At 37.6% G+C, this 25,056-nt stretch overlaps 2 protein-coding genes across 3 annotated transcripts; one reads left to right on the plus strand and one right to left on the minus strand.

Annotated features, from left to right (window-relative positions):
- The first annotated feature begins 252 nt into the window (after nucleotides 1-252).
- On the plus strand, nucleotides 253-5,569 carry pdzk1 (PDZ domain containing 1). The gene is made up of 9 exons (XM_058393306.1): nucleotides 253-379; nucleotides 1,894-2,107; nucleotides 2,416-2,644; nucleotides 2,742-2,878; nucleotides 2,979-3,174; nucleotides 3,723-3,919; nucleotides 4,125-4,346; nucleotides 4,469-4,714; nucleotides 4,809-5,569. Exons 2-9 carry the CDS (start codon nucleotides 1,901-1,903, stop codon nucleotides 4,860-4,862), a joined length of 1,488 nt encoding a protein of 495 aa, XP_058249289.1. The 5' UTR covers nucleotides 253-379; nucleotides 1,894-1,900; the 3' UTR covers nucleotides 4,863-5,569.
- An 18-nt stretch (nucleotides 5,570-5,587) lies between these two features.
- si:ch73-390b10.2 (Golgi pH regulator) lies at nucleotides 5,588-10,210 on the minus strand. 2 transcript variants are annotated; one of them, XM_058393307.1, is made up of 14 exons: nucleotides 9,967-10,209; nucleotides 9,817-9,876; nucleotides 9,315-9,418; nucleotides 9,119-9,225; nucleotides 8,921-9,022; nucleotides 8,704-8,824; nucleotides 8,547-8,627; nucleotides 8,299-8,408; nucleotides 7,743-7,831; nucleotides 7,408-7,500; nucleotides 7,213-7,308; nucleotides 6,812-6,901; nucleotides 6,330-6,395; nucleotides 5,588-6,247 (listed from the first exon to the last, which is right to left on the minus strand). In XM_058393307.1, the coding sequence occupies exons 1-14, from the start codon at nucleotides 10,006-10,008 to the stop codon at nucleotides 6,041-6,043; spliced, it is 1,368 nt and encodes a 455-aa protein (XP_058249290.1). In that variant the 5' UTR covers nucleotides 10,009-10,209; the 3' UTR covers nucleotides 5,588-6,040. The 2 variants fall into 2 exon arrangements, with proteins under 2 accessions (XP_058249290.1, XP_058249291.1); XM_058393308.1 differs by lacking the exon at nucleotides 7,213-7,308 and having other exon boundaries at nucleotides 9,967-10,210.
- Between the last annotated feature and the right edge of the window lie 14,846 nt (nucleotides 10,211-25,056).

Here is a 25,056-nt window from a genome sequence, read left to right on the forward strand (position 1 = left end):
TGGAAAAAGAGGCAGCCAACTAAATGCTTTTAGAAGGAGCATCTCTTACTAATCCGTCACAGTCAGTAAAATGTCTAAAATGTACTTGATCTGTATATACTGAGTATGCTATTAAATACTGATATTTTAACATCTTGTTGAATTTTAAATGTACATTTGTTCCTCAGCATGATTGCTGCAGGTTGCAGTGTTGATTGTGGTTGTGCACAGAAACATTGTGAACAAGCTTCCAGACATAAGATGTGGTTAAATACTTCACCATTTAAGTGAACCTTTGCTCTGTCAAAGTCCAATACAGACTTGTGCATGGCTTGATAACACTTTTGAAAAAAGATGTAAGCACCTCCTTTAGGCTGGGACATCAACGGGAAAGGAACAGGTGAGTGGCATCTACATGTCCTAAACTTTATTCATGTTATTTTAGGTTTCTGTGGAAAAGTGTTAATAAAAGAAGTCTGAGGAGACATTTGTGCCATTAGGATGTTTTTATTTAATTTTGTTTCTTCTTCTAACTTTCTGTTTCCTAAATGTAGTTTAGTAAATATAGATTAAAACCAACTTCTCTATCTACACTTGGTATTCATAGCCAAGCAATGTTCATATCATTGCATAGATATCTGGACAGGGAAAAGCCTGCTATTGATCATCAAAAACCATGAAGGCTTTGAGATCTGGATCAAATGGAATAATAACAAATATTATACATCAAGGAGCTGCATAGATTGATGTATTTCATATGATAGAGTAGTTCAAATATAATGCCATATATAAGCTGTCACACAATACCTGACATTCTTCTAATGGTGAATTTTGATGGCATTTGTTTACATCTAATGTTACATGCCTTTGCCAAGACACACATCAATTGATTTTTTTTAAATATAGGAATGCTTATGCACATTGTTATAATGTATGGTGGTGGTTAATGACCTTAAAATTTGGAAAAAATAAGAACTTTTGAAGTGCTGGAACACTTGTACTGAACGAAATGGAGATTATTTAGAAATAGAAATATAATAGAAGAAATATAAGAATCTACGACACATCTATTTGCAATAAACAGCACAAAAAGTTTCATTTATCTCAGATGTGTAGGAATGATGTGTAAATGGTTAAATAATGGAATACTTGTGTACTTTATTAACCCCCAAAAAATGTTCTCTGTAGCAAAGCTAAGCATTCTGTCACTCTCTTTTTCTCCATGGTTGGCATGGTTACTATGCTCTATTCTTTATTATGGAGGCAAAGTGCACATGTTCCAGCAAGAAGTGCACTTTGTCATAGCACCTCCAGCTTAACAATTAACATCTCATGATCATATTCTGACAATTTCAGCACATTATCCTCTTCTGCATTATTACTATTAGTGTTGACCTTAGTAACAGTATTATTAGTACTATTCATCAGTTTATTTTTCTGGCTTTGTAATAAATTAACTATCAGAAACTATTAATTATAGTTAAAAAATAGTCTAAACATCCATTAGAGTATCCCTAAAGTTACTGGGTAGATTATAATTTTATATTCAGTTCAATTTTATTTAGAATGAATGTCACAAAACAGCTTGAGAGAAAGTCAGATCTAGCTTTGGAATCCCTAAGCCAGAATATGATTAATGAGAAAAATGTATAAACATCTGAAACATGAATAGAGTAGAGTAGAATGACTAGAATTATTTCCCTGTATTTACATTTTAATGAATTTCTTTTCACAATCTGATATTATAGATGTTACTAGTGATATAAGAACACTTTTCACCACACCTCACTGATAAGCCCTGCATGGTGTTACAGCATGTTGTAAAATAATTGAACAGGTATGGAATGATGTAACAACAGGCTTCAGACTGAAGCTTGATCAGCGATTATAAAACATTTCATTTTTTTCTATTAGGAGAATAATGGCTGGGGCAAAACCTCGAGTGATTGCACTTTCCAAGCGTGAGGGCCAGACCTATGGCTTTTTCTTGAGGGCTGAGGAGGGGGTAGAAGGTCATTTGGTTCGGGCCTTGGAAATGGGTGGTCCTGCTGAGCTAGTAGGTCTGAAGGATGGAGATCGCATTATCAGAGTCAATGGAATCTTTGTGGATAACCTGGAACACAATCAGGTATAAACTAGATTTTAAGGCTATAAACTAGACTATAACTAGCAGACTATAAACTAAACGTTTTTGTGAGTGCAACCCACTTTTAAGAATGAAGATGTTTTATATTATTCTAAAACATTAATATTAAATTATAAAGCATCTTCAGTGTTTCGGTTGCTCACTCAGTGGGTGGATTGGGTTTAGATAGAGGACGTGAGGCAGTCCAGTCATGGCTGATCTATAAGGTTTCATAATGACAAGTTAAAGCTTACTATAAAGCAGTTATCAAGGCTCTTAGCACTGTACCTTTGCTTTTTCACTTCCATCAGGTTGCAGATCTGGTTAGGAAAAGTGGATTAACTGTCACATTTCATGTGCTGGGAGATGAAGCATACCGACATGCCAAAAGCAATGGCATAAACCTTGCAGAACCACAGTTGCCTTCTGCTCAGAGTCAGCCCACCATGAACGGAGTCTCTGCACCAGGCCCTAAACTCAAACTCTGCTTTCTACAGAAGTCCAGCAGTGGATTTGGTTTCTCTCTCAAGTCCTCTAAAGGTAAAAAGGTTATAGACTCTACAATATATTTGAAATCATCTGAGTGATCTACAATTCACTCATTTGAAGGTTTGTTTGATTTTCTCTGAACTCTCAGGTGAAGAAGGAATATTTATGACTGATGTGATTGCGGGAGGCATCGCTGATAATGCAGGGGTTAAGACAGATGATCGTGTGGTGGAGATCAATGGAGAAAATGTAGAACGTGCTACACACGATCAAACAGTGGTAAAGGTAAAGCAGTTTTTCAACACTACAAATGCCTAGAATGTTTCTCTCTTCAAGTTGATGCGTTTGTTTTGGAATGAATATAATACCAGGCACTGCTTGTTAGGTCAAAGCTGCTGGAAACAGTGTGATGTTATTACTTGTGGATGACGACACAGACAAATACTACAAGAATAAAGGCATCACACTGGGAACTGGACTGGCCACAACAAAGTACTTACCACTGAAGCCTCGCATAGCTGAAATCACCAGAGGGGCTGAGGGTTATGGCTTCTTCCTCAAGGCAGACCCTAAAACTCCAGGTAGGCATGTAAATGAGTAGTAGCTAAGAGTGGAACATACTCTGTTAGCATTTTAGATATATGCCAGTTTTCAAATATAAATGACAGCTGCATGGTGTCATGGGAACAATAATACAGACGTTGGAAGGATTAGCATTAATGTAATCATAGGCTGCTGACATCATCCATATGTGCAGCTTTATTTCTTATATAGATAGCAGGAAGTCTAGGGTGATCGCAGCTTTTTAGAAGAAGGGACACAATTTATTGTGCATTATTATTAAACTATTTTTTTAACAGTCTGACCAATCAGACTCTTATTCAGACTCATATATTAATACATTTTACACATTTTCACAAGCAATCATTTATGCTGTTCACTCAAAATTTAAACCTGTACACACCCGAATCATAGTCAACAAATACCTGCAGATTAAGTCTCATTAAGTCTGAACTCTTGTTTGAGTCCAAAGTAAAGGAAATGCAGGCTGGTGCTGATTTTACATTAGGAGGTCTAACTACACACATTTACATACATGGTGAGATTACAATATGTCCTTGTCCTTAAGGTCATTTTATTGGAGAAATCGACCGTGGGAGTCCTGCAGAAAAAGGGGGGCTGAAAGAGACGGACCAGCTGGTGGCTGTGGAAGGAGAGGAGATTATTCGGTGCACCCATGATCAAGTGGTGGATAAAATACGTCAGTGCGGAAATCAATGCTGCCTCCTGGTGGTTGATGCTGAAACAGACAAGATGTACAAGATGGTGAGTCCTCCACCATCTCCTCCAGTGTATTTTTTTTTTTTACAGTTCACCCAAATCAAATGACCTTCCAGTTTAAATTCAGTGCACTCAGATGACCTCACATGGGCCTTTTTGTTTTATGCTAAAAGATGGCAGATAGGAGATTTTGGAAGTGTTCTGAGGTTTAAAGTATGTGATGTCCATGTGTTTACATTTTTTTCCCCAGGGTGGAGTATCTCCTTTACTTTACTGGGAGGAAACAAGGAGTTCACTGCCTCAGACGAGCAATCCTGAGCCTGAACATGTCAATGTCACCCCAGTCCCAGCCATACCTGAAGCTGCAGAGGAAATATATAAACCCAAATTGTGCCGCATGGAAAAGACCGCTGCTGGGTATGGCTTCCACCTCAATGGTATCCAAGGAGTGTGTGGACAATACATCAAAGAGGTGGGGAGAACCTGAGGAATACATCTAAAGTTGTTATTCATACCTAAAATCAGCAAGTATCTTATACAAATTTGCTTTGGCGGGTGCTCAATATATTCATGCACACTATTCCACACTGACAGGTGGTGAAAGGCGGAGCAGCAGACAGAGCCGGGCTAGAGGATGATGACATTGTGGTGGAGGTCAATGGGGTGAACGTAGAACAAAGCACACACGATGAGGCTGTGAATCTGATCCGCAGCAGCAGTGACACATTGGTCCTGCTTGTAGCAGGGAAAGCTGCCTATGATCACCTGAAAGCTAAGGGAATTGCAATTACCCCCAAACTGCTGGATACAGAGAACACACCAGTCGAGCCTCGTGAAAGGGTGAGCATCGTTTAACTTCTGAAACCAAATATACTAACACCGCAAAAGTGTGTTACGCTCGGATTTGACTGTGATCTCTGGTTCTCTGTTTCAGACACCCTCCGTTTCATCTACATCATCATCAGACAGTGATGACGTGAGGCTCTGAGAAAGACATTTTTCAGTTGCTGGGTTTTATTTATATGGCAGCACATTGAGTTGCACAAAGAAATTAAAAGCTTTTAATATGAGCAGTTAATAATTTGCTGGAAAGTAAAAAGAAACTGAGGCAGTTATACTATATTAGCAGTTTTCTAACAAATAAAACCCAGGTAAATCTTTCAAATATAACTTAAGTATATTATCCAGCCAGTGAATAATTGGTAAATTCCACCTAAACTACCTATTTATAACATAAAAAATACATGGGATGAAATTTACCCAGATAAATTGAATGCAGATTGTTACCTTACTAGATTCTACTGCTTTGTTTTTAGTTCATGCATTTTTGCATACATGCATGATTTGAGGCAGAAAACACAAATCTCACATGTGAACAAAAGAAAAAAATTGTCTTAAATCATGCCATGGTGATGTGCGTTGATTGTGTAAGATCCTGTGATGCCTTTCATATGCAAACTTATGCTCTTCGCACCATAATGCTGTTTGTACTGGTAGATACTCCGTACCATTTAACCTTTTTGCACCTGTTTATCTCTGCTTCAGTGCACTCAAAAACATTCCCAAGTTAATATTTAGAACCTAGATGTTCAGCAGAGAGCTATATAAGCTTCACTCTGCTTAAGATATTGTATGAAGTAAAAAAAATATGTTCTCTGTAATAAATTAAAAATAAATAAATATATAAATAAAAAATACTCTGCCATTTTGTGGTTGTATTCTGAAAACAAGATGCTCGTTTATTGTATGTAAAATTTCACATGGACTAATCCAATGAATTTGGTTCATATAATGATACACAGAAACTGAATTATTAATGAATTTATAACACTAGTGAATTTATAACAGTGGAAAACTCGCCATGACTATGCTGCTAGCAATGCTGACTGTATGTCTGATCCAATAAACAAAGACAACGCATAAAAAAAGAAACAAACACTTGTTTATATTTTTAGAGAAAAACGTCTATTAAAATACCACCGTAGACCATTAACTCCAATAGAATTTGATTAACTAAATACCATCTTCGTCTTCAAACCAAACCATACGTATTTAGTCTATTCCTGATTCAGGAAATTCAGTCCTGCTGGAATTTAATAAAGAAACAGGAGGAAGAAGCAGTGAAACACTTCAGTCCTTTTCCCTCAGATAAGGTCACTCAGTAGGTTACAGGGTCATGTGCTTCTCAGGTGCCTGCTTGTGTGCCAGGTAGAGGAAGAGGATGCTGGACAGAGCACTGACGAGGAAGATCACATCAAACCAGCGGTGGTAGAAGTTGAACTGCAGCTCTCCTAGGACCTCTGTTACGATGGTGCGGTATTCCAGGGGCATGCTCATGCGCATGAGCAACACAGAGGACACAAAGTACATCCCCTATAAACACAAAAAGCAAATTAATAACACACTAACTGTCTTAACACAATAATGCATTCTGATAATTTTATAAGTGTTTTACCATGATCTGGGCCAGGACCAGTACTATCACATTGGATGATTTGCTGCTAGAGATGGCATAGAAGAACTGGAAAAGAATAATGAGATTTAATAAGAAGGTGATAAAAATCTCTTCAAGCTAAGATTGAGCCTGAATTTAGCAACGATTAGAAGGCATTTCTCTCACAATGACTGAATTAATGCTAGTAATTTTAAACTTACATTATTCATGACATTTATGGCATTTGGCAGACATCCTTATCCAGAGTAAATTTCATTCATCTCATTTATACAACTGAGCAGTTAAGGGTTAAGGGCCTTGCTCAAGGATGGTCCTAGGATTTGACCTCACCACCTTCTATAGTCCACCATCTTAAACTAATTATTATTACTAAGATTAATTATTCTTACAAAGACTAATTATTTTTAATAAGATTTTTTTTTATTGATAACACCAAGTCAGTTGATGATAAAATAAAAAATAAATGCTGCCCCCAAATTTACCTTAGTGAGAGTGATTAAAAGGCCTCGGATGGAGGTGACAATGATGATCCCAACCAGGATAAAAGAAATGTGCTGCGACCAGAATTTTACCTGTGGAGAATCAAAATGTGAAAGCTGAGCATCTGTTAACATTTACATGCTTTAGTAATTATGAAAATAAGACAGGCGTTCTCAAGACAGAAAGAAAAACAATAATTAGACATGTTAGTCTTAATCATTGGGGAAATACTGTATAAACCTGGTGAAGAGGAATGACAGTGGAGGAGTGATCAGGCTATAGACTGACTAATAAGTAACCAGATCAGAGACAGATAGTTAGCTCACCTTTGTTCTCAGGTTCTCAAAAGCACATAGTTTTACTGTATACTGTGTGTGTGTGTGTGTGTGTGTGTGTGTCTCACATCAAACTGAATTCCCAAGTAGTTGACCGTAATCTCAATCCCTCTTGTCACTGGGTCAGTCTTCCCCACACGGTCAAAGACTATGTTGATAGTAGCCTAAAGCAATTATGCTGAATTAACGTATAAATTACACAAATATTTTGTTTGTATCCATTATAACATATGCCTACAACACTGACAACAATAAACACTCACCATGAATATCTTCCACACACAATAAATGGAGAAGAAGTACCCCAAAAAGTTGAAGTATTTTCCTTGAAACGTCTTTGAGTATTCTATCCGTTCCTGATGACATAAAGACAAGATAATCTCAAGAACATCTTTCACACGCATCATTTTTGCTATGCAATTTGCAAAGATCATGCCCTCAATTACTTTCTACGCCTGGTGTCTAGAGGTTAAAGGAGTGTACATCAAAACCTTACAGATGAACCATACAACGAACTGTACAGACTCTATCAGTACTATCATTGTATCTCCAGGATATGAATTACAGTGTATTTTATAATGATCTTTCTAATTTTCACCTTGGTAGCCTGTAGGTCCACTGTCTCTAAGAAGAGTTGCCTACTGAGCTCCTCTAGAGCATCTACCTCATGCTGGATCAGAGACAGATCTGCAGTTCTGCTATCAAGGAGCATCAATCACCATTTACACCACAACAGAGCACATCTGATCAGAATTCATTATACCACACTTAATCTTACACACTGCTAACATTACTCAAATAAACACAAACATTACCCAATTCTACAAAGTTTAAAAATAATTAAACATATGTTAATGCACACACTTGCAATCAGAGCAAAGGTAGTTCTGCAAGCCAGAGATTAATACAATCTGGTACCTTTTGTCACTGAACATGGCCAAGAAGTACTCACTCTTACAGGAAGATGTTTAACTAACATGGAAAAAAATACCTTAAAAGAAAAAGCTTTAAAAAATGGAAATCTATGTTCACATATGCACCGAGATGCTGAGACTGCAGCCTATAAGATTCTGAAGTCAGAAAAGTGCATAACAATCACACACTCTCTGGTCTGCAAGCAAAGTGTCTAAGGTTTATACTATAGCAAAGGATACTCTCACTGCCTGGAGGAGAGGAAGTAACGCTCTTGAGCATCCCCCAGAATCCAGTCTGTTTGTTTTGGTCCTCTCCTCTCTGGTACATCTGCCTCCTTGTCATGGCAATTCTACACAAAGAAGAGTATCAGCTGCAATTCTGCATAACTGTTATTAAAGAAAATGCTCTAGATATAGACTTTGAATACACAGACATAATATCAAAATCAAATCTATGGTGTACGTCTTGCCTTGTACCCAAAACTTACCTTTTCTTTTTACTGACAATCATGTCCATGGTCTGAAGCAGCCGTCTCTCCAGGGCCAGAATGTCACTGTCTGTAACATTCCTACACACAAACAATATAAATGTAAAGACTTTTCTCTCAATTTTAGCAGTATGGAATATTAGATCTCCACAGTTACCTCAGAAAATAAGACATGTATGTGTAGGGGCAGTTCACAGCACCAAATCCAGACAGCAGTGCCATCAGTGTAACCCCAATAACTCCGACACGGCTGATGAGCTGCTCTATAGACAGAATACCTGAGAGAGAAAGAGCTCATGTGAACAGAATCCTTAAATGCTTTACGTTAAGTGAGTACATCAGGCTTTCGGAAATAAAAACATGTTCTTTCTTACCATGTTTTGGACTTAATATGGGAAAAGGGTCTCCAAGTTTCCAGAAAAAGTACATGAAGGTGAACCAAACGACACACGCAATCAACAACCTCTGTCTCTGCACTGTAAAATACATTAGTGTACATTACACTAATATCGAAAAATATACTTATTGTAAATAAGTACGATTTCGTGAAAACAGCGTTCTGGACCACTTACACAAGCGTATATTACTGACCACAAAGTAGCCAATGTAGAAAGGCACTACGAAGATTAGAACCAGCAATATAACATACAAATTTAGCTTCCAGTGAAAATATCTGGACCTGGAAAAGAAATCAGTTGCAAATTACCTGGAAATCTACAATGTCTTTAATGTAACCTAAGCTCTTCAGTGAAAGGTTGAGAGACTTACGTGCTACTTAATGCTCCAAGGATTTCAAAGATAATGAGTTCAAACATTGTGCAGGAGAATGCAAACGTGATGGAGAAAACCACTTGCACCACATACTGTCGCACCTAGAAAAGACACAAAATCCTTTTCATATAGAAATAAAACATTAAACGTACATTAACATTTCAGAAGGCCATTGAAACTTGAATATAAGCACAGAAAAAAACAGAGAACAGTTTTGTTTATAGTTTGCATTGAAGCCATTTGTTAAAGTTAGTGTTTATGAACTTGTCAAATATTGTGAACGAGTATATGAAATGTGACGTCTTAATGGTGGTTTTATTAGCATTACAAGAACTATGACTTCTTGGAAATGTAAGGGTAAAAGGTCTCTTTACAGACAAAACCGTTGGTCAGAAATCATTCAGCATTACACACCAGATCACCAGATAGCTCTAACACTGACGCCATAAATCTAATAATATAATACTCATATATACTTCACGTAGCTGTGCATCAGTACCTCATAATCTTTAAATAACTGCCGCATAAAAAACAGCCAACCAAATCCAAAAAACAGCACCTGAAAGAAGAAAAGAGTGAGCTGACATGCACCAGTTTGGGTGAATAATATTTATTTTTATAGTTGTACAGAAAGAACAGGAGCACTGACCTGAGACGTGAACATGATTACGGAATCTACAAAGAAAGACATGTTGACATATATTTCCGGTTTTACACGCTTTCATAGAACATATACAATCATCTCCTACTTCTTTACAAATGCCACATCATTCGTGAAACCGGAAAAATGTCAAGATCTCAAAAGGTGTACTAGCATCATTTTAGTAAATGTATTAAGCCTTCATTTCAGCACGAATGCACTATTTTTCCGGCGCAAATTGATGACATCATGAACCGATCACCGTTTTTAATATTTTATCTGTGTGTGCCTCCAACACTAGAAGGCGCTCTCTCATCACTTTACGAGTCTACACACACACACACACACACACACACACACACACACACAAGAAAGTTGGGTCAGTTTTTAAGCTTTTCACACATAATAAGTACATTTTTCTGTGAGCAATAAAACGTACTTTAACTTACAAATAGTAAGAGGACATGACAGTAAGTTCTGTTGTATCAATAGTGAGAAAGCTGAAGCTGCAACAAACCACCCAAGCACCACCTAGACCTTGGCGGCATGCCTAGTGGCAGTTTAATATAGCTATTTTACCTTCTGACATGTTTCAGGAAATGAGAGGAAACCAGAAAACCAGAGGAAACCCACATGGAAACAGAGAGAAAACAGAGTCTTGAGGAGGCTGAGGAAAGCCCATCTCCCTTCCCCCATCCTGACTGTGTTCTACAGAGGGACCATCGAGAGCATCCTGAGCAGCTGCATCACTGCCTGGTTTGGGAACTGCACCGTCTCGGATCACAAGACCCTTCAGCAGATAGTGAGGACAGCTGAAAAGATCATCGGAGTCTCTCTCCCTTCTATCACGGACATTTACACTGTACGCTGCATCCGCAAAGCCAACAGCATTGTGGATGACCCCACACACCCCTCACACACACTCTTCACCCTCCTGCCATCTGGAAAGAGGTACTGGAGCAATCGGGCCCTCACAACCAGACTGTGTAACAGTTTCTTTCCTCAATCCATCAGGCTCCTCAACACCCAGGACTGAACTGTACAAAACTCTCTCTCTCTCTCTCTCTCTCTCTCACACACACTCTCTCACACACACACAACAACTATATTGTTCATTACTTATTGCACTACCTCAACCCTGTTAATATTTCATCTGCTATATTGTTATATTTATGTTTATTTCCAGTTACACTACCTCAACCACTGCTACTGCAGTTTTGCACAATATGGCCGCTCTTTATGTATATATATATATATATATATATATATATATATATATATATATATATATATGTTATAATCATATATTATTGTTATTGTTATTAGTTACCTGGTTTTTCTACAGTTTCTCAAAGTTGTACATCATTTCATTTTATTTTATTTCATTTCATCACTCTTTTTCGGCGCTAAGTGTCCTGTTTTTGTGTTGTCTTTTTGTACTTATTGTTTTTGCACTGTCTTGTCTTTGCTCTGTTTGCACCTAGTTGCACACTTTGCACTTTATGTGGCTAGGACAAACTTTGGTCCTAGTTCTGTGTTCTTGTTTGTGTTTGAACTTTGTTGTATGTTCATGTAGCACCAGGGTCCTGGAGAAACATTTCATTTCACTATGTACTGCGTCAGCTATATGTGGTTGAAATGACAATATAGCTTCTTGAATCTTGAATCCTCACAGATAGTAAACCATGTCAAGGTTCAAACCAATTAACTTGAAGCTGTAAGGCATTAAGAATACCCACTGTGTCACCATGCTACCATTTGTGCTTTGATAAATATATTAAATATTAGTATTGGTAAAACTGTTTCAGCTGCCTCGTCACTGTCAACCATTTTGAAATTTATCTTCAAATGGTATGCTAGCTAACCAACTTAGCTTGGCCAACAATCCATCATGCTAACTGTCATCAACTAGCCAGTGATTAAAAGTAGTTCAGTTGAAGGCATTTTCTTGATATGTTTTAAGTTTACTTTTTGCAGCATTTTGGTTACGAGTTGACCTTCCCTGTCTAAATGACGCCAAATCAACATGGCTTGGCACAGGCACAAAATATCACTTTTTAACATTGTATTCTGTGTATACAAGCATATATATAGTTATACCAACATATACACTATATTGCCAAAAGTATTCGCTCACCTGCCTTGACTCGCATATGAACTTAAGTGACATCCCATTCCTAATCCATAGGGTTCAATATGACGTCGGTCCACCCTTTGCAGCTATAACAGCTTCAACTCTTCTGGGAAGGCTGTCCACAAGGTTTAGGAGTGTGTTTATGGGAATTTTTGACCATTCTTCCAGAAGCGCATTTGTGAGGTCACACACTGATGTTGGACGAGAAGGCCTGGCTCTCAGTCTCCGCTCTAATTCATCCCAAAGGTGTTCTATGGGGTTGAGGTCAGGACTCTGTGCAGGCCAGTCAAGTTCATCCACACCAGACTCTGTCATCCATGTCTTTATGGACCTTGCTTTGTGCCCTGGTGCACAGTCATGTTGGAAGAGGAAGGGGCCAGCTCCAAACTGTTCCCACAAAGGAGCATGGAATTGTCCAAAATGTCTTGGTATGCTGAAGCATTCAGAGTTCCTTTCACTGGAACTAAGGGGCCAAGCCCAGCCCCTGAAAAACAACCCCACACCATAATCCCCCCTCCACCAAACTTTACACTTGGCACAATGCAGTCAGACAAGTACCGTTCTCCTGGCAACCGCCAAACCCAGACTCGTCCATCAGATTGCCAGATGGAGAAGTGCGATTCGTCACTCCAGAGAACGCGTCTCCACTGCTCTAGAGTCCAGTGGCGGCGTGCTTTACACCACTGCATCCGACGCTTTGCATTGCACTTGGTGATGTATGGCTTGGATGCAGCTACTCGGCCATGGAAACCCATTCCATGAAGCTCTCTGTGCACTGTTCTTGAGCTAATCTGAAGGCCACATGAAGTTTGGAGGTCTGTAGCGATTGACTCTGCAGAAAGTTGGCGACCTCTTCGCACTATGCGCCTCAGCATCCGCTGACCCCGCTCTGTCAGTTTATGTGGCCTACCACTTCGTGGCTGAGTTGCTGTCGTTCCCAAACACTTCCACGTTCTTATAATACAGCTGACAGTTGACTGTGGAATATTTAGGAGCGAGGAAATTTCACGACTGGATTTGTTACACAGGTGGCATCCTATCACAGTTCCACGCTGGAATTCACTGAGCTCCTGAGAGCGACCCATTCTTTCACAAATGTTTGTAAAAACAGTCTGCATGCCTAGGTGCTTGATTTTATACACCTGTGGCCATGGAAGTGATTGGAACACCTGATTCTGATTATTTGGATGGGTGAGCGAATACTTTTGGCAATATAGTGTATGTAATTGACTAATTAACTGACTATAGTGTTAACACTTTTTCGAGAAGCATCACTCATTGTTAGCTGACTAGCTTGTTGCTAAGAAAAGAGGTATATATTTTAGTATGTGATTTACATGTTGTTCAGTACAACAGCACATTTACATTATATGTGTGTGTGAGTGAGTACATGAGTGCTTGTCTGTATGTTTTATTTCCTCATTTCTATTCAAATCATATTTCCCTCATTTCTTAAGCTGTCTAGTAGTGACGTTCCATAATATCACACTGCAGAGGTCAACATAAGAATATATTATGATGTTAAAGAATGATGTATTTATGCATATACAGCCAGCTTTACTTAGTTTAGGAGTTATTTTTAAATCTTTGTGCTTGCATGTGTTGATTTAGAAAATTACAGTTTAGTAAAAAAGTACAGCTTCAGAGCCTGGTTAAAACAGCAGTATACCATTACAGACAAAAATATGTGTTCAATATTTTAAAATACTATAATTACCTGTATATATGGTATTGTATTTAGTTTACGAGAAACTTCTAAACCTCTCCATTTTCCAATCCTTATTTTTGCACTCATGCTCACTACTATCCCTTATTAGCTAGTGCACTGAGAAATGTTTATTCCTAAAACTAAACATATTCTCTCATATTAAACAGTCTCTTTATCAGATACCAGGGCTTGTTTAAAAACTACAGTATCAGTACAATGAACTGGCATATGTTGTGTTAGAGGCATGAGAATAATTGTATATGTGGTCTGCAGCTACATAGACAGTCACTGGCCTTTACACAGGATTGGGGAAATTAGTTATTTCTTCTAAAGTCTATAACTTATAATAACCCAAGCAGAAAATGCTGTAAATCTCCAAAATTAGTACTCAAATAGTACTTTACAAAGGAGTGCATTAAATTGACTGGCATGGTGGCATTTAGAAAAAATTAAAAGACAAGAGGGCATAATTGCTATGTGGATGGAGAAAGGCCTATTGTGTGCATTATAAAACTCAGCAGAAGTGCTAGTGGAGTGTTCTATTAAAAGTGGAAGTCTTATCTGACTGCAAACACACAAAGCACAGAAAGTCAGCAAATGTGGATAAAACCATTGAGAGCTGTCCTCACACATCAGTCCCTAAGCTGTAAGTGCTTTTATATTTATCATCCAACCTGGAAACTGATTCAGATCTTTGATGAAGTAGATTGCTGACACAAATAGGCCAATGTTTTCCAGATACCTTTAAAAGAATATTTTCTAAATTCATTCTCATCTTTTATGGTTTCATTTGCGCTATTTTTAACTTGCCCGTAATGACCACGTCAATCCTAATGTAATTTGAGGCTATTTTTGATTTGGGAATTAATTCATTCTGTAATTCATCTTCAGCTGCTGCTTTATCTTGGCCAGGGTCGTGGTGGATCTCGAGCTCATTCATACCGGGGACAATTTAGCATAGCCAGTGCATCTACTGGCAGGTTTTTGGGGCGTAAGAAGAAAATGGAGACTCAGACATGAACAGAACATACACAGGAAAATACCTGGATCTCACTACAGACCTGGGAGATGTAAGACTGGTCACCGCACCACTGTGAATTGGGACAGATAAAATTCTGAGCACTAATCATTTGTTCCTCAGCTCATCTTCATCTGTATGTCATGCTTTCTTTTTGTGTGCAAACCAACCGGAACAGTTCTCCTGGGTTTTCAGACATCATTGCTGTCTGCTAACATGGCTGCATTCAACAAACCAATCTGTGATACCTAGAGAGTGTAAATTGATGTGGCTGTTTGGGAGGCTTCCAATGTGTAGTGAGAGAACTGTAAGAGTAGAGGGACTTTTTTTGTCATTTACACAAGACTGAGTAGGTGTCTAGGGAGTGCTTGCTCAGTGTGTATATTTGTGTTGGCTGCGTTAAGATCCTAGCAAATGGCTGTTCCTAGCAGATAGCAAAGAGGCTGAGTAATATGTTTCTGTGGAACTCTTCATATCCTTTAAGGCTTAGATTTCTAACATGTTTCTCATGCAAGCTGCACCTCATGGGACAATCTGTTAGCTCATCAATATGTTATGGAAGGGTCAATAAAAGTCTTTTTGGATTTGTATGTAAATGTTTGTATTTGTTCTCTTTATGTCAGAGTTGAGTTATGTATGTTATGTTAATAGCAAAGATGAGCATGTTACTCAAACCTCAGCTATTCAGAGAGTTACACAGAATTTGTGGGGGTGGAATTTGCCAAAAACAGTGCTTTGTATCAGATTTTTTTTTTTTATTCTGACCATGACCTAGATTTTTCTTCAGTTCAAGCCCAACAGTACTGACTGACAGTTTGATGTTACCACAATGCTTCTATATATGAATTGACCTAAATATGTCATTCAAAACCATATATATATATATGACAGTAGCAGTAAATTACTTAAAAAATCTAAATTGGAATCAATACACTGCATAGTGACTTTTTGCCACTGCAATTATAAATAGGATGTGCTGGATTAAGTGATATTTTCTTAATAAGAATGAAAGCCATGTTGTTAATTTGAAACAAATTTTAGCGATGCTATTTATTTTCTGTCATTTTGATTGTATATCATTTTTAGGTCTTTATTTTTACACTTCCTCTTTCTTTTATGGCACATCTTATTACATTTGATGACAACTACTACTGATCAGAAGGTTGTGAGTTTGCATCCCAGGTCCATCAAGCTGCCACCACTGGGCCCCTGAGCAAGGCATTTAACCCTCAGTTGTATAAAAAATTAGATAAAATGTATGTTGCTATGGATAAGGGCATTTGCCATATGAAGTACATGTAAATATCGGCTAACAAAGCTATTTTCTTTTTTAGTCTGCATTGTTTATGATTGTTTTTTTCCAGACTTAAAGGCAAGTACTTGTGTTTTATGGTGGTGATCCACACTTTCTTGAAAAACTTCTTCTCTGACATACTGCTCAAGACAAATCTGATAACATCATAAAAGTGAACCATACAAAGTGTATAATCTGAATCTGAATGCAAATATCTACTGACATAACTGTTGGACATTAGTCTCCAATGCTGGATATGGCCCTAAGTTTATACTGCAGCTATGCTTCAGGCTAAGAAAACCAATCTTCCAAAGTGCTCCCTGTTGGAATCCAGTGCATCTGTGCATCTATTGTGTGTGTTTTCAAGACCATGTGTCTGTGCGCTACATAAAGAGAGGGATTCTGAGTATGTGTTACTGCCCATGTGTTTTTTTGTGTGTAGGATGTAGAAGCTGCCACAACTAATCTCAGTCAGAATCCACTTCTGTGAAAGCTAAATGAAGCCTCCCCCAAATGAGCTCTCTTCAAAGGCACCTCCAAAAGAACAGACTTTCAAATGAGAACATTTACATATCTTGCTCTTACCACACAAGGGATGTTTAGTTGTTTGTTCTAATGTCTGAACCTGTTTTGTTGTTTTTTAAGAACATTATACTGTATATTTATATACATATATATATTATAGAATGGATCACTGGCTTAAATAAACAAGACCTGTCTGCTGTCTTGAATCTCCCAGAAAGTAAATACAATGACGTCTTAAATAGTCAACATTATGCACTGATGGAAGAATTGCAGCATGGCACCTCCATGCCCCTTCACAGGCATGTTCTGTGTCATGTCAGTCTGTTTCTGTCTGGAAATCCAGAAATAGTATAAGCATGTTTCCAGTTTGTGTGCCATTTTCCATGTGACCCATAATTATTTCCCTGCCAGATGTTTACCACACAAGATTGTTTTCGCTGTGTGTTCTTTTGCAGAAATATGTTTGAATACTGTTAAATACTCCAAACAAAAGGAAATCACTTTTTGTTTGTGTGTGTGTGTGTGTGTGTGTGTGTTTGCAGCTGGCATTAATATGCGCCCTGGTTGAGGTCATTGATAAGTACAGGTGGGAAACGTGTGTGGAAGATGCATTTGGATACGATCACGCAAACCACATTTGGACACGGCCCCTGACGCACATGCTTCTCGATGCATCCTGTACAGCAACAAAGCCCCAACTAATCATCTGCTCCATCTCCGTAGTCAGAAAATATGTAATCATTGTGAAATTCTTTGGAAATTTAATTAAACAGTACAACTCTCCACCACTATGCTAATGGATAAAAAGATGCTGTAACAGCAGACAACAAAAAGCTGCTTTTCAGCCCATAAAAATACATAAGGTAAGATTCATGGAACATTTCTGCCTAAAAAATAAATGCCTCAGAAGACTGAAGTAACACTACTAAACGACTAAATGTGCATGAAAGCCTTTTCCCAGCAAGAAAAGAATGTGTGAAATCCAGTCACAAGTGGTCACTGCAGGTGTGTTTATAATGCCAGTTACGCAGTAGCTATGCACCTCAGCTCTCCATTTACCCTGGGGCACATGTTAACCAGGTATGGACAGATTCTGTGTCTCAAAATCCAAAACATCAGATGTTTATATTCTCTGAAACTGGCAAGCACTGACTGTAGACTCATTAAATGCTCATATATACCAAACTACATACAAATTTCTTTTTAGGGTTTAGCTATCATGTCTTGACTTCCCCTTACTCGGTGCTTGATAGAGCCTCCCTCTCTCTCTCTCTCTCTCTCTCTCTCTCACTTTGTCTGAATTTATGACCTCTTGGTCATGTGCTCTCTTTGATATAATTCCTTATAAATGTACTCCAGTATATTTTTGATGCCTCCCATTCTCTGGAATGCCCCAGCCAAAGTTGAACAAACTGCTATGTTTAGAGATAACTGTGCAGATATAATTGTGCAGCCTCAATGCAGTCATTTATTCTGACACATGTGCCATCCCATGTGACACGGATATTTGCACTAATTACATGCTGTCTCTCTGTCACACGGTTCAGCACATGGTCAAAAACTTTCCATTCAACTGAATTTGAAAATCATTCTTAGAAAATGTAGAAGTGGAATCCACACATTCATTTACTTCTTTTATGTGTAGAAGAATACAGCCATCAGGTTAATATGTGTGTGTTTGTGTGTGTAGGATGTTTTCTAAAGGGAGGAATTTCACTTTATTTTATACTGCATTTTGCTTGTTACTCATTTTTCTTTTCACTTCCTTCCTCTCTCTCTCTCTCTCTCTCTCTCTCTCTCTCATACACACACACACACACATTCATTATGTCTAATACTATCATCTTGCCACTGTCACTTCATGCCTATGTAGGCATATTGAGCACTCCAGACCTATGCTCTTGTTTATTGATTTACAATTCAGATGCACATTTTAGTGCAGTGCTAAGCACATCCTAAAATTTGCTGATAATACAGTTATTGTCATTTTGCTGATATCACTTTTCCGGAGCAGTATGATTGTCTTGATTGAGTTTTGCAAACTCAAAAACAGAATCACTTCTATACAGTCTTCCCAGACTGGCATCAATTTCGAAAATACTGAGAATGAGAAAAAAAAAACTGGTATCATGACATTTAATTTAATCTCATTAGGTATTTTTACAATGCTTAAAGTTTATAATTTTGACTGTTTTAACTTTATCATTCATGGATCAAGTACTTGGATCAAATGAGTCACTGGAACAGGATATTTGGTGTGTGGTTTTCCAGTCAAACTATAGACTGGCCTTCTCGCCTGACATCAGTTCCTGAACTCACTAATGCTCCTGTGGTTGAATGGGCACGCTCCAAAATTTAGCGGAAAGCTTTGCCAGTAGAGTGGAAGTTAAGTATAAGTGGGACTGAATTCGGAATGGGATGTATAACAAGCATGTATGGATGTGACAGCCATGTAACGTACGTAATCACTGGGAAAGAGAGTCGAATATATAAAAACAATCCACTAGAACTAGAAGATATAGAGCTGCATGTTTTGGCATTTTTCACAGCTCAAATATTCAACAGACAAAATGAGTGAAAGGTTACCAATCATTTCACTCCATGGGACTGATCTCCTCTTTATAGAGTCTGTTGTCTCAGCTGTTCTCTATAACACAGCTTGTGTTTTCTCTCTTGTGTTTTAGTTTTGAATGTTGCGTGAGGCCATGGCATGCTGTAGTCAAGTTAAAAGATGAAATCTCACTGATGTGCTCAGCCAGCCCTGCTTTATTAAAACCATTTTTAAACTCAATATGCAAAATGCAGCTTTTCTCACCCAACAGTTAATTTGTCAAGCTAAACCTTATGGATTGTAATATAGTGCTACTATAGTAATGCATCTTCGGTATAATGAGATACTGTCGCACATCTTCATTTACTTTAAAATTCAGCAATAGGTTTCTGAATAAATGTGAAATATCAGAACATTTTCCTGAAGTCTGGGAAGCTTTTCCGCATTTGATGGTTGACTTAGATTGATTATCAAATGAATTTTTTAGAAAATCAGTGAATACAAGAGCAAAATCATATCTCTGTTGAAAAGGAGGGAGTGGAGAAGGTCTTAGGGGTCACACAAAATACAAAGAAAACTTTACTCTTTTTGCTTTACTCTGCCCAGAGATTGAAATCTTAGGGATCATTACATAAATAAAGTGGAAATTTTGCCTTAAACAACAGCCCAAAGACTGTCACAGTAATCTGCAATTTGTTGAGGCTTTCTTTTCAAAGCATTATCAGGTCAAATGAGGCAAACAGAGGACTGTGTACTTTCAGAGCTCTAATTTTAATGTAAATCAGAGGGCCTTTTTTTTTATTCTCAAATGCCTCTCCCCTTTTCCTTTCTCAACTCCAGATGTAAGATGCACTTATTTGCCCTTAGCCGGAGGATGGATCAGATTTACACATGCTAAACCCTGTAAGCTAATTGGACAAACAAAACCAAATTCAGACTATTTCTTCCAGGAAAATATTAAACATACAACAGTATAACACTGCATACATTTTGTTTTGCTGAATGTTTAATCAAATAAAATAATCGTCCTTTTGTCCATAAACAAAGCTAAATTCATTAGAATTCTCACCGTCTCTCTTCAGTCACACAGTTCAATCACTCTACACTCTCTCTCCCTCTGTCTTCTACCCCTGAAGTGATTGGAGTAGGCTGAAGTCACTATCACATTATTACCATCATGTCTGGGATGAGCTGTTTCAGAGGCCCTGATGAGAGAGTACACTTCGACTGATTACAGGAAGTTAAAAATATCCTCTTACAAGGAGCATCTTCATCTCCCTTTGGCCCTTTTTCCAATCACCTAGCTGATCTTAAAATTAAGGGGAAGAGAGCTTGCTAAAAGTGCTCTTCCCGTGCAGGCATTCCCCCTCTGATTACATTTCCAAACAGCTGAAAAATGCACTGTTGAATTAAACCTACTGGCAAATCTGCAGTATTTCTATATCTTGTTCTCTGGCATATATGAAGCAGAAAACATGCTGGCTAGAGAGATTAGATCAAAACACAGCCTTAAAAAATGTGTACAGTTGTGAGATCTTGTAGAGAAGCTGTACCTGTATAGTCCTAGGCTATAATACACCAGCAGTCATGTAAAAAAAAAATCTCAATGAGTTTGATTAAATACAGATTACTACAAGCTGGCACAAATATAAAGTTTGAAGATAAAAATGGTAATGATTGGTTCAACATATGTGTGTGTTTATGCAGTAAAACTGAGCTTGGAAGCATACTGCAACACTATAAACACTTTGCAAATGTGCAGACCTGACTGGCCATGCACAGACACACCATAATTAGGTTTAAATTGATCTGTGGACAGTATGTTAGAAATCTAGTTCAGACATATCTGCTTTTCATGAGCGAGCTTTACCCTAAAGCAGAGTAATGGGCTCTACCCTAACATAGGGAAACAGGAAGGCATTTTGTATTGGGGATGTGTAATATCATGCAGCGTTCATGTAATATGCACTATGATGCTATATACTTTGTCTTTCAATACAATGGATTTTTGATATTACTCTACTGGAATTATTTTATAAGCAATTATAATTTGCTTTGGGGAATACCTGGTACTGTATCTAGTTGACTTCAACACTGCATGCCTGTATATCAACTGCAAATGCCATTGTGTAGAACGAACAAAATACTCCATTATAAAGTGTGCTCCTTGTTCCGTCCGTTTATCTATACTGTATATTGTTGGTATTATTTTAGTACTTGCAGCTGCAGTTAAAGGAATCCTGAATGCCGAAGCACCCTACTTCCCCTAACTGAAAACTTATTCTCTTTGTGTTGTGCCTTTAGTTTCCAGTAAGTCCTGCTTATGAACTGAACCATCTGTATCAAATATATCCCTTTTCTTCAGACTATTCCTTTGAATGTTTTGTAATTCAACATAGTTTAATTATTTTATTATTATTATTATCAGTCTCCTGGACAGTGAAGAAATGATGTAAATATGTATGCAGATGAGAAACTAAACAGATCTTTTAAAGGCTGTGGCACATAAGTAGTGCTCAGGCTATGGTGACAGACGCTGTCTTGGATCTGATTGCAAACTCTTCAGGAAGTACAGTGTCACTCTGCTAACCCCATATTAGCCACATTGCTTTCAAAGATTGGCAGTGACAGAAGGGGACTATGTAGTGAGACATAAATAGTTGTAGGCAGACACACATACACACACACACGCACACACACACACACACATTTTGTGGATTGAAGAGCAGTCACTGTCCTGGAGAAAAAATATGTGTTTGTTTCTTTCTGTCTGTTCAAATTTCTCAAACTTCAACTACAAATACAGAGGAAAGAAGACTCTTAAAAAGATAAGCAGAACCAGATGTTTTACAATAAAGATTTAAAAGGGGTTCATTAGGATATAAACCAGGGTTCCTAAAATCTTACCCTGCAGGGCCAATGCACTGGAAAGTATAGCTCCAACCCTGATCAAGCTCCTCTACCTGTGATTTTCTAATGATCCTGAAGACATTGATTAGCATTCTCAGGTGTGTTTGAGTAATGTTAGAGCTAAAATCTGCAGGAAAGTGGATCTCATGGGCCAGATTTGAGGATCCCTGATATAAACCAAATTGCTTTGATAAATAGTTTTTCTTACATGTTTGCTTATCAATGTCTTTTAAAACGGTACAAAACATTTCTTGAATAATTGTATCATTTGAAAAACAGAAATAGTCACATATTTGATAAAAAAAGGTTTTTCAGTTATTCAATTATGGAGCAGTGGTGAATGAGTGGTTAATATGTTAGACTACTGATCAGCAGCTTGTGAATCTGAATTCCATCACTGCCACTGCTGGGCCCTTGAGAAAGTGTGAAGGACAATCCTGAAGCTCTTCTTAGGAACAGGACCTTCAGCAGTGCTATAATTTATATTATAATTATATGGAAAATGTACTTAGTGAGTGTTACACGCAGTATATATCATGTAGGAAGGATTACATCAAGAATGGACAGACAGTCTCAATATCACTTGTCTTACTCTTCTGTTCTGTATTTCCTTTCTCCTCTCTTCTCTGTCCAAACAGCCCTCTAGATCAGAATGCGGGCTGAAAGCCAGCACACAGTGGCATTAGGGGAACAGAGATCAGACATGCTGTCTACAGTCAGTGCTCCACAAAACCAGCATATTTGCTTGTGAAATGGTTTTCACTAATGTTTTCAAGTAATGATTTGGCTCACTCAGTCCTAGTTCCCCTTTAGACATATACCGTGTGATATGCCCTGAGGAATATAGTACACTTAGGGGTGTAAAAATAACAGAGGTAGGTATTAAATGCAAATAAAGCTAATGTTCATGTGTTGCTTTTTTTGTTGAGGACACACACACACATACTCCTACATATACCCATGAGGCTGCATTATAAGCAAAAGCAGCTGAAGCACTGAAGTGGAAACTGTGAATTGTTTGTTTGTGTGTGTGTGTGTGTGTTGCAGAAAAGGGAAAATGATCAATTAGACGTTTTTCTATCATAACATCCATTTAAGCAAAAGAAGACAAAAATATTCATTATACCATTAAATCAGTGAAAAAAATAATCGTTGTGTTTTCAAATGCAAGAGAGAGAGAGAGAGAGAGAGAGAGAGAGAGAGAAACCTTAAATCATGATGATATTTTCTTTTGAATTTTTTTTTTATTTGTCTCTCAAACCATCTACACCTATATTTATTATGGGCTGAACTGTTTGAACAGGGAGGTTGTTGAAATCCTACAGGACAGTAAATGTAAACAGACAGCAATCATTAATCAAACTATTCATTCAAATCCAATATTCCACAACAGAACTGTACATACACTCTGCAGTTATACAATCCATCTTTCTTTCTTTTTTTTTTGTACACCTGACTTGTGCAACATTTAAGCAAATTTACATGATTATTAACTAAATGTCAGACCATAAATTTCAGTGTGTGTAAGCTCTTACTGTGAAAACACAGCACTCCAATCCACTCCAAAATAAGTGAAATAGTAACTTCTATGATGAGCTTTTTTGCTTCTCATAAATACAGAAGTAAAAATGCAATAATGGAAACATATACATTTGTAAGAATTTTATGTGTGTGTGTGGGTGAGTGGGTGTGAGTGTGATCACTGAGTAGTGTTAGGGGTATGAGCCTACTTCCTTTATATGAAATCCAGTAAATTAATAGCATTTTAGCAGATGGTCTTTACCAAAGCAACTTCTTATGTTAGTATGTAGTCTCCATCAAAAATAACTCATGATATTTTATTAGGAAAGAGACTAAAAAAATCTTTAAAAAAAACCCCCAAAAACTAAAAGTCCATGTGAGAAGAGGTTAGTACGGCATACATTTACTTTTACTGAATTTCATAGACATTCTTATTCAGGATGACTTAAGCGTTTTGAAGTCTCTCAATGAATACACTCTGATTCTGTTTCACTAGGATTATGAAAAACTATGAATACCATCAGTCTAAAAATTCTTTTGGGAGGAAATATACAAAGATCAAGCAGAGTTTGCAAAAGTACCATCATAATACATAAAACAAAACCAGCATGCCTGTACTAGTACACAATACTGGTGTCCTCGCCCATCTTCTCCTTGTTCCTGCATGCCCTCTGAATCCTATGACTAAAGGCTCTTAGTGTACTATAACCGTCAGCATACATTCTTCAGTGTTCAATAAAGCTTGGGTTGGGAAACTATTCTTCAAATCCAGCAGGGCTTTCCTTGGAATATATAGTCGCTTGGTTCTCTTCCCGCACAAACATCAATGAACAAAAATGTACCCAAAGTAATAGGAAAGTCAGTGGAGTGTGGGCTGCCAGCTCCAGAGACATGCAGTGCTTACAAACACTAAATTGCTCCCAGTGGAGCATGGGCTATCAGGACAATCAGTGGTTATAGGTTCAGAAATTTGTGAAATTCTGCTTACTTCAGTTTGCATTAATTTACAGCAATAATTTACCAGTATAATATTTATGGTAGTGTTATACAAACAAAAACAACCAGCAGAAAGCTGATGTAATTTTTTTTATTTTTTTAAAATGAAAAATAAGAGATCATTATATCCCTATATTTTATATATATATATATATATATATATATATATATATATATATATATATATATATATATATATATATATAAAGAGAGAGAGAGAGAGAGAGAGAGAGAGAGAAGATATAAAGAAGATACATAATGCAATTTTTTTCTCAGTATTTATACTATATGACCAATAAGCTTTCACATATTGCTTTCACAATGTCGTTATATGCTGTAGTATTAAGATTTCCCTTGACTAAGCTTAACTTGCTCCAGCATGACAGTGCCCCTCCAGCAAAGTTTATAAAAACATGTTTTGAGGTTGTTGTGGAAGAACTTG

This window comes from Hemibagrus wyckioides, linkage group LG06 (assembly GCF_019097595.1).
Source record: "Hemibagrus wyckioides isolate EC202008001 linkage group LG06, SWU_Hwy_1.0, whole genome shotgun sequence".
In the NCBI taxonomy this organism is placed as follows: Eukaryota; Metazoa; Chordata; class Actinopteri; order Siluriformes; family Bagridae; genus Hemibagrus; species Hemibagrus wyckioides.

Bases quoted from the DNA above. Each gene is read 5' to 3' on its own strand.
- si:ch73-390b10.2 (XM_058393307.1), bottom strand. From the start codon at position 10,008: ATGTCTTTCTTTGTAGATTCCGTAATCATGTTCACGTCTCAG. The intron at 9,877-9,966 runs GTCAGTGCTCCT...TTCTTCTTTCAG, and splicing joins TAATCATGTTCACGTCTCAG to GTGCTGTTTTTTGGATTTGG. The intron at 6,396-6,811 runs GTAAATTTGGGG...ATTCTTTTCCAG, and splicing joins TTTTAATCACTCTCACTAAG to TTCTTCTATGCCATCTCTAG.
- pdzk1 (XM_058393306.1), top strand. From the start codon at position 1,901: ATGGCTGGGGCAAAACCTCGAGTGATTGCACTTTCCAAGCGTGAGGGC. The intron at 2,108-2,415 runs GTATAAACTAGA...CACTTCCATCAG, and splicing joins ATAACCTGGAACACAATCAG to GTTGCAGATCTGGTTAGGAA. The intron at 3,175-3,722 runs GTAGGCATGTAA...CTTGTCCTTAAG, and splicing joins GGCAGACCCTAAAACTCCAG to GTCATTTTATTGGAGAAATC.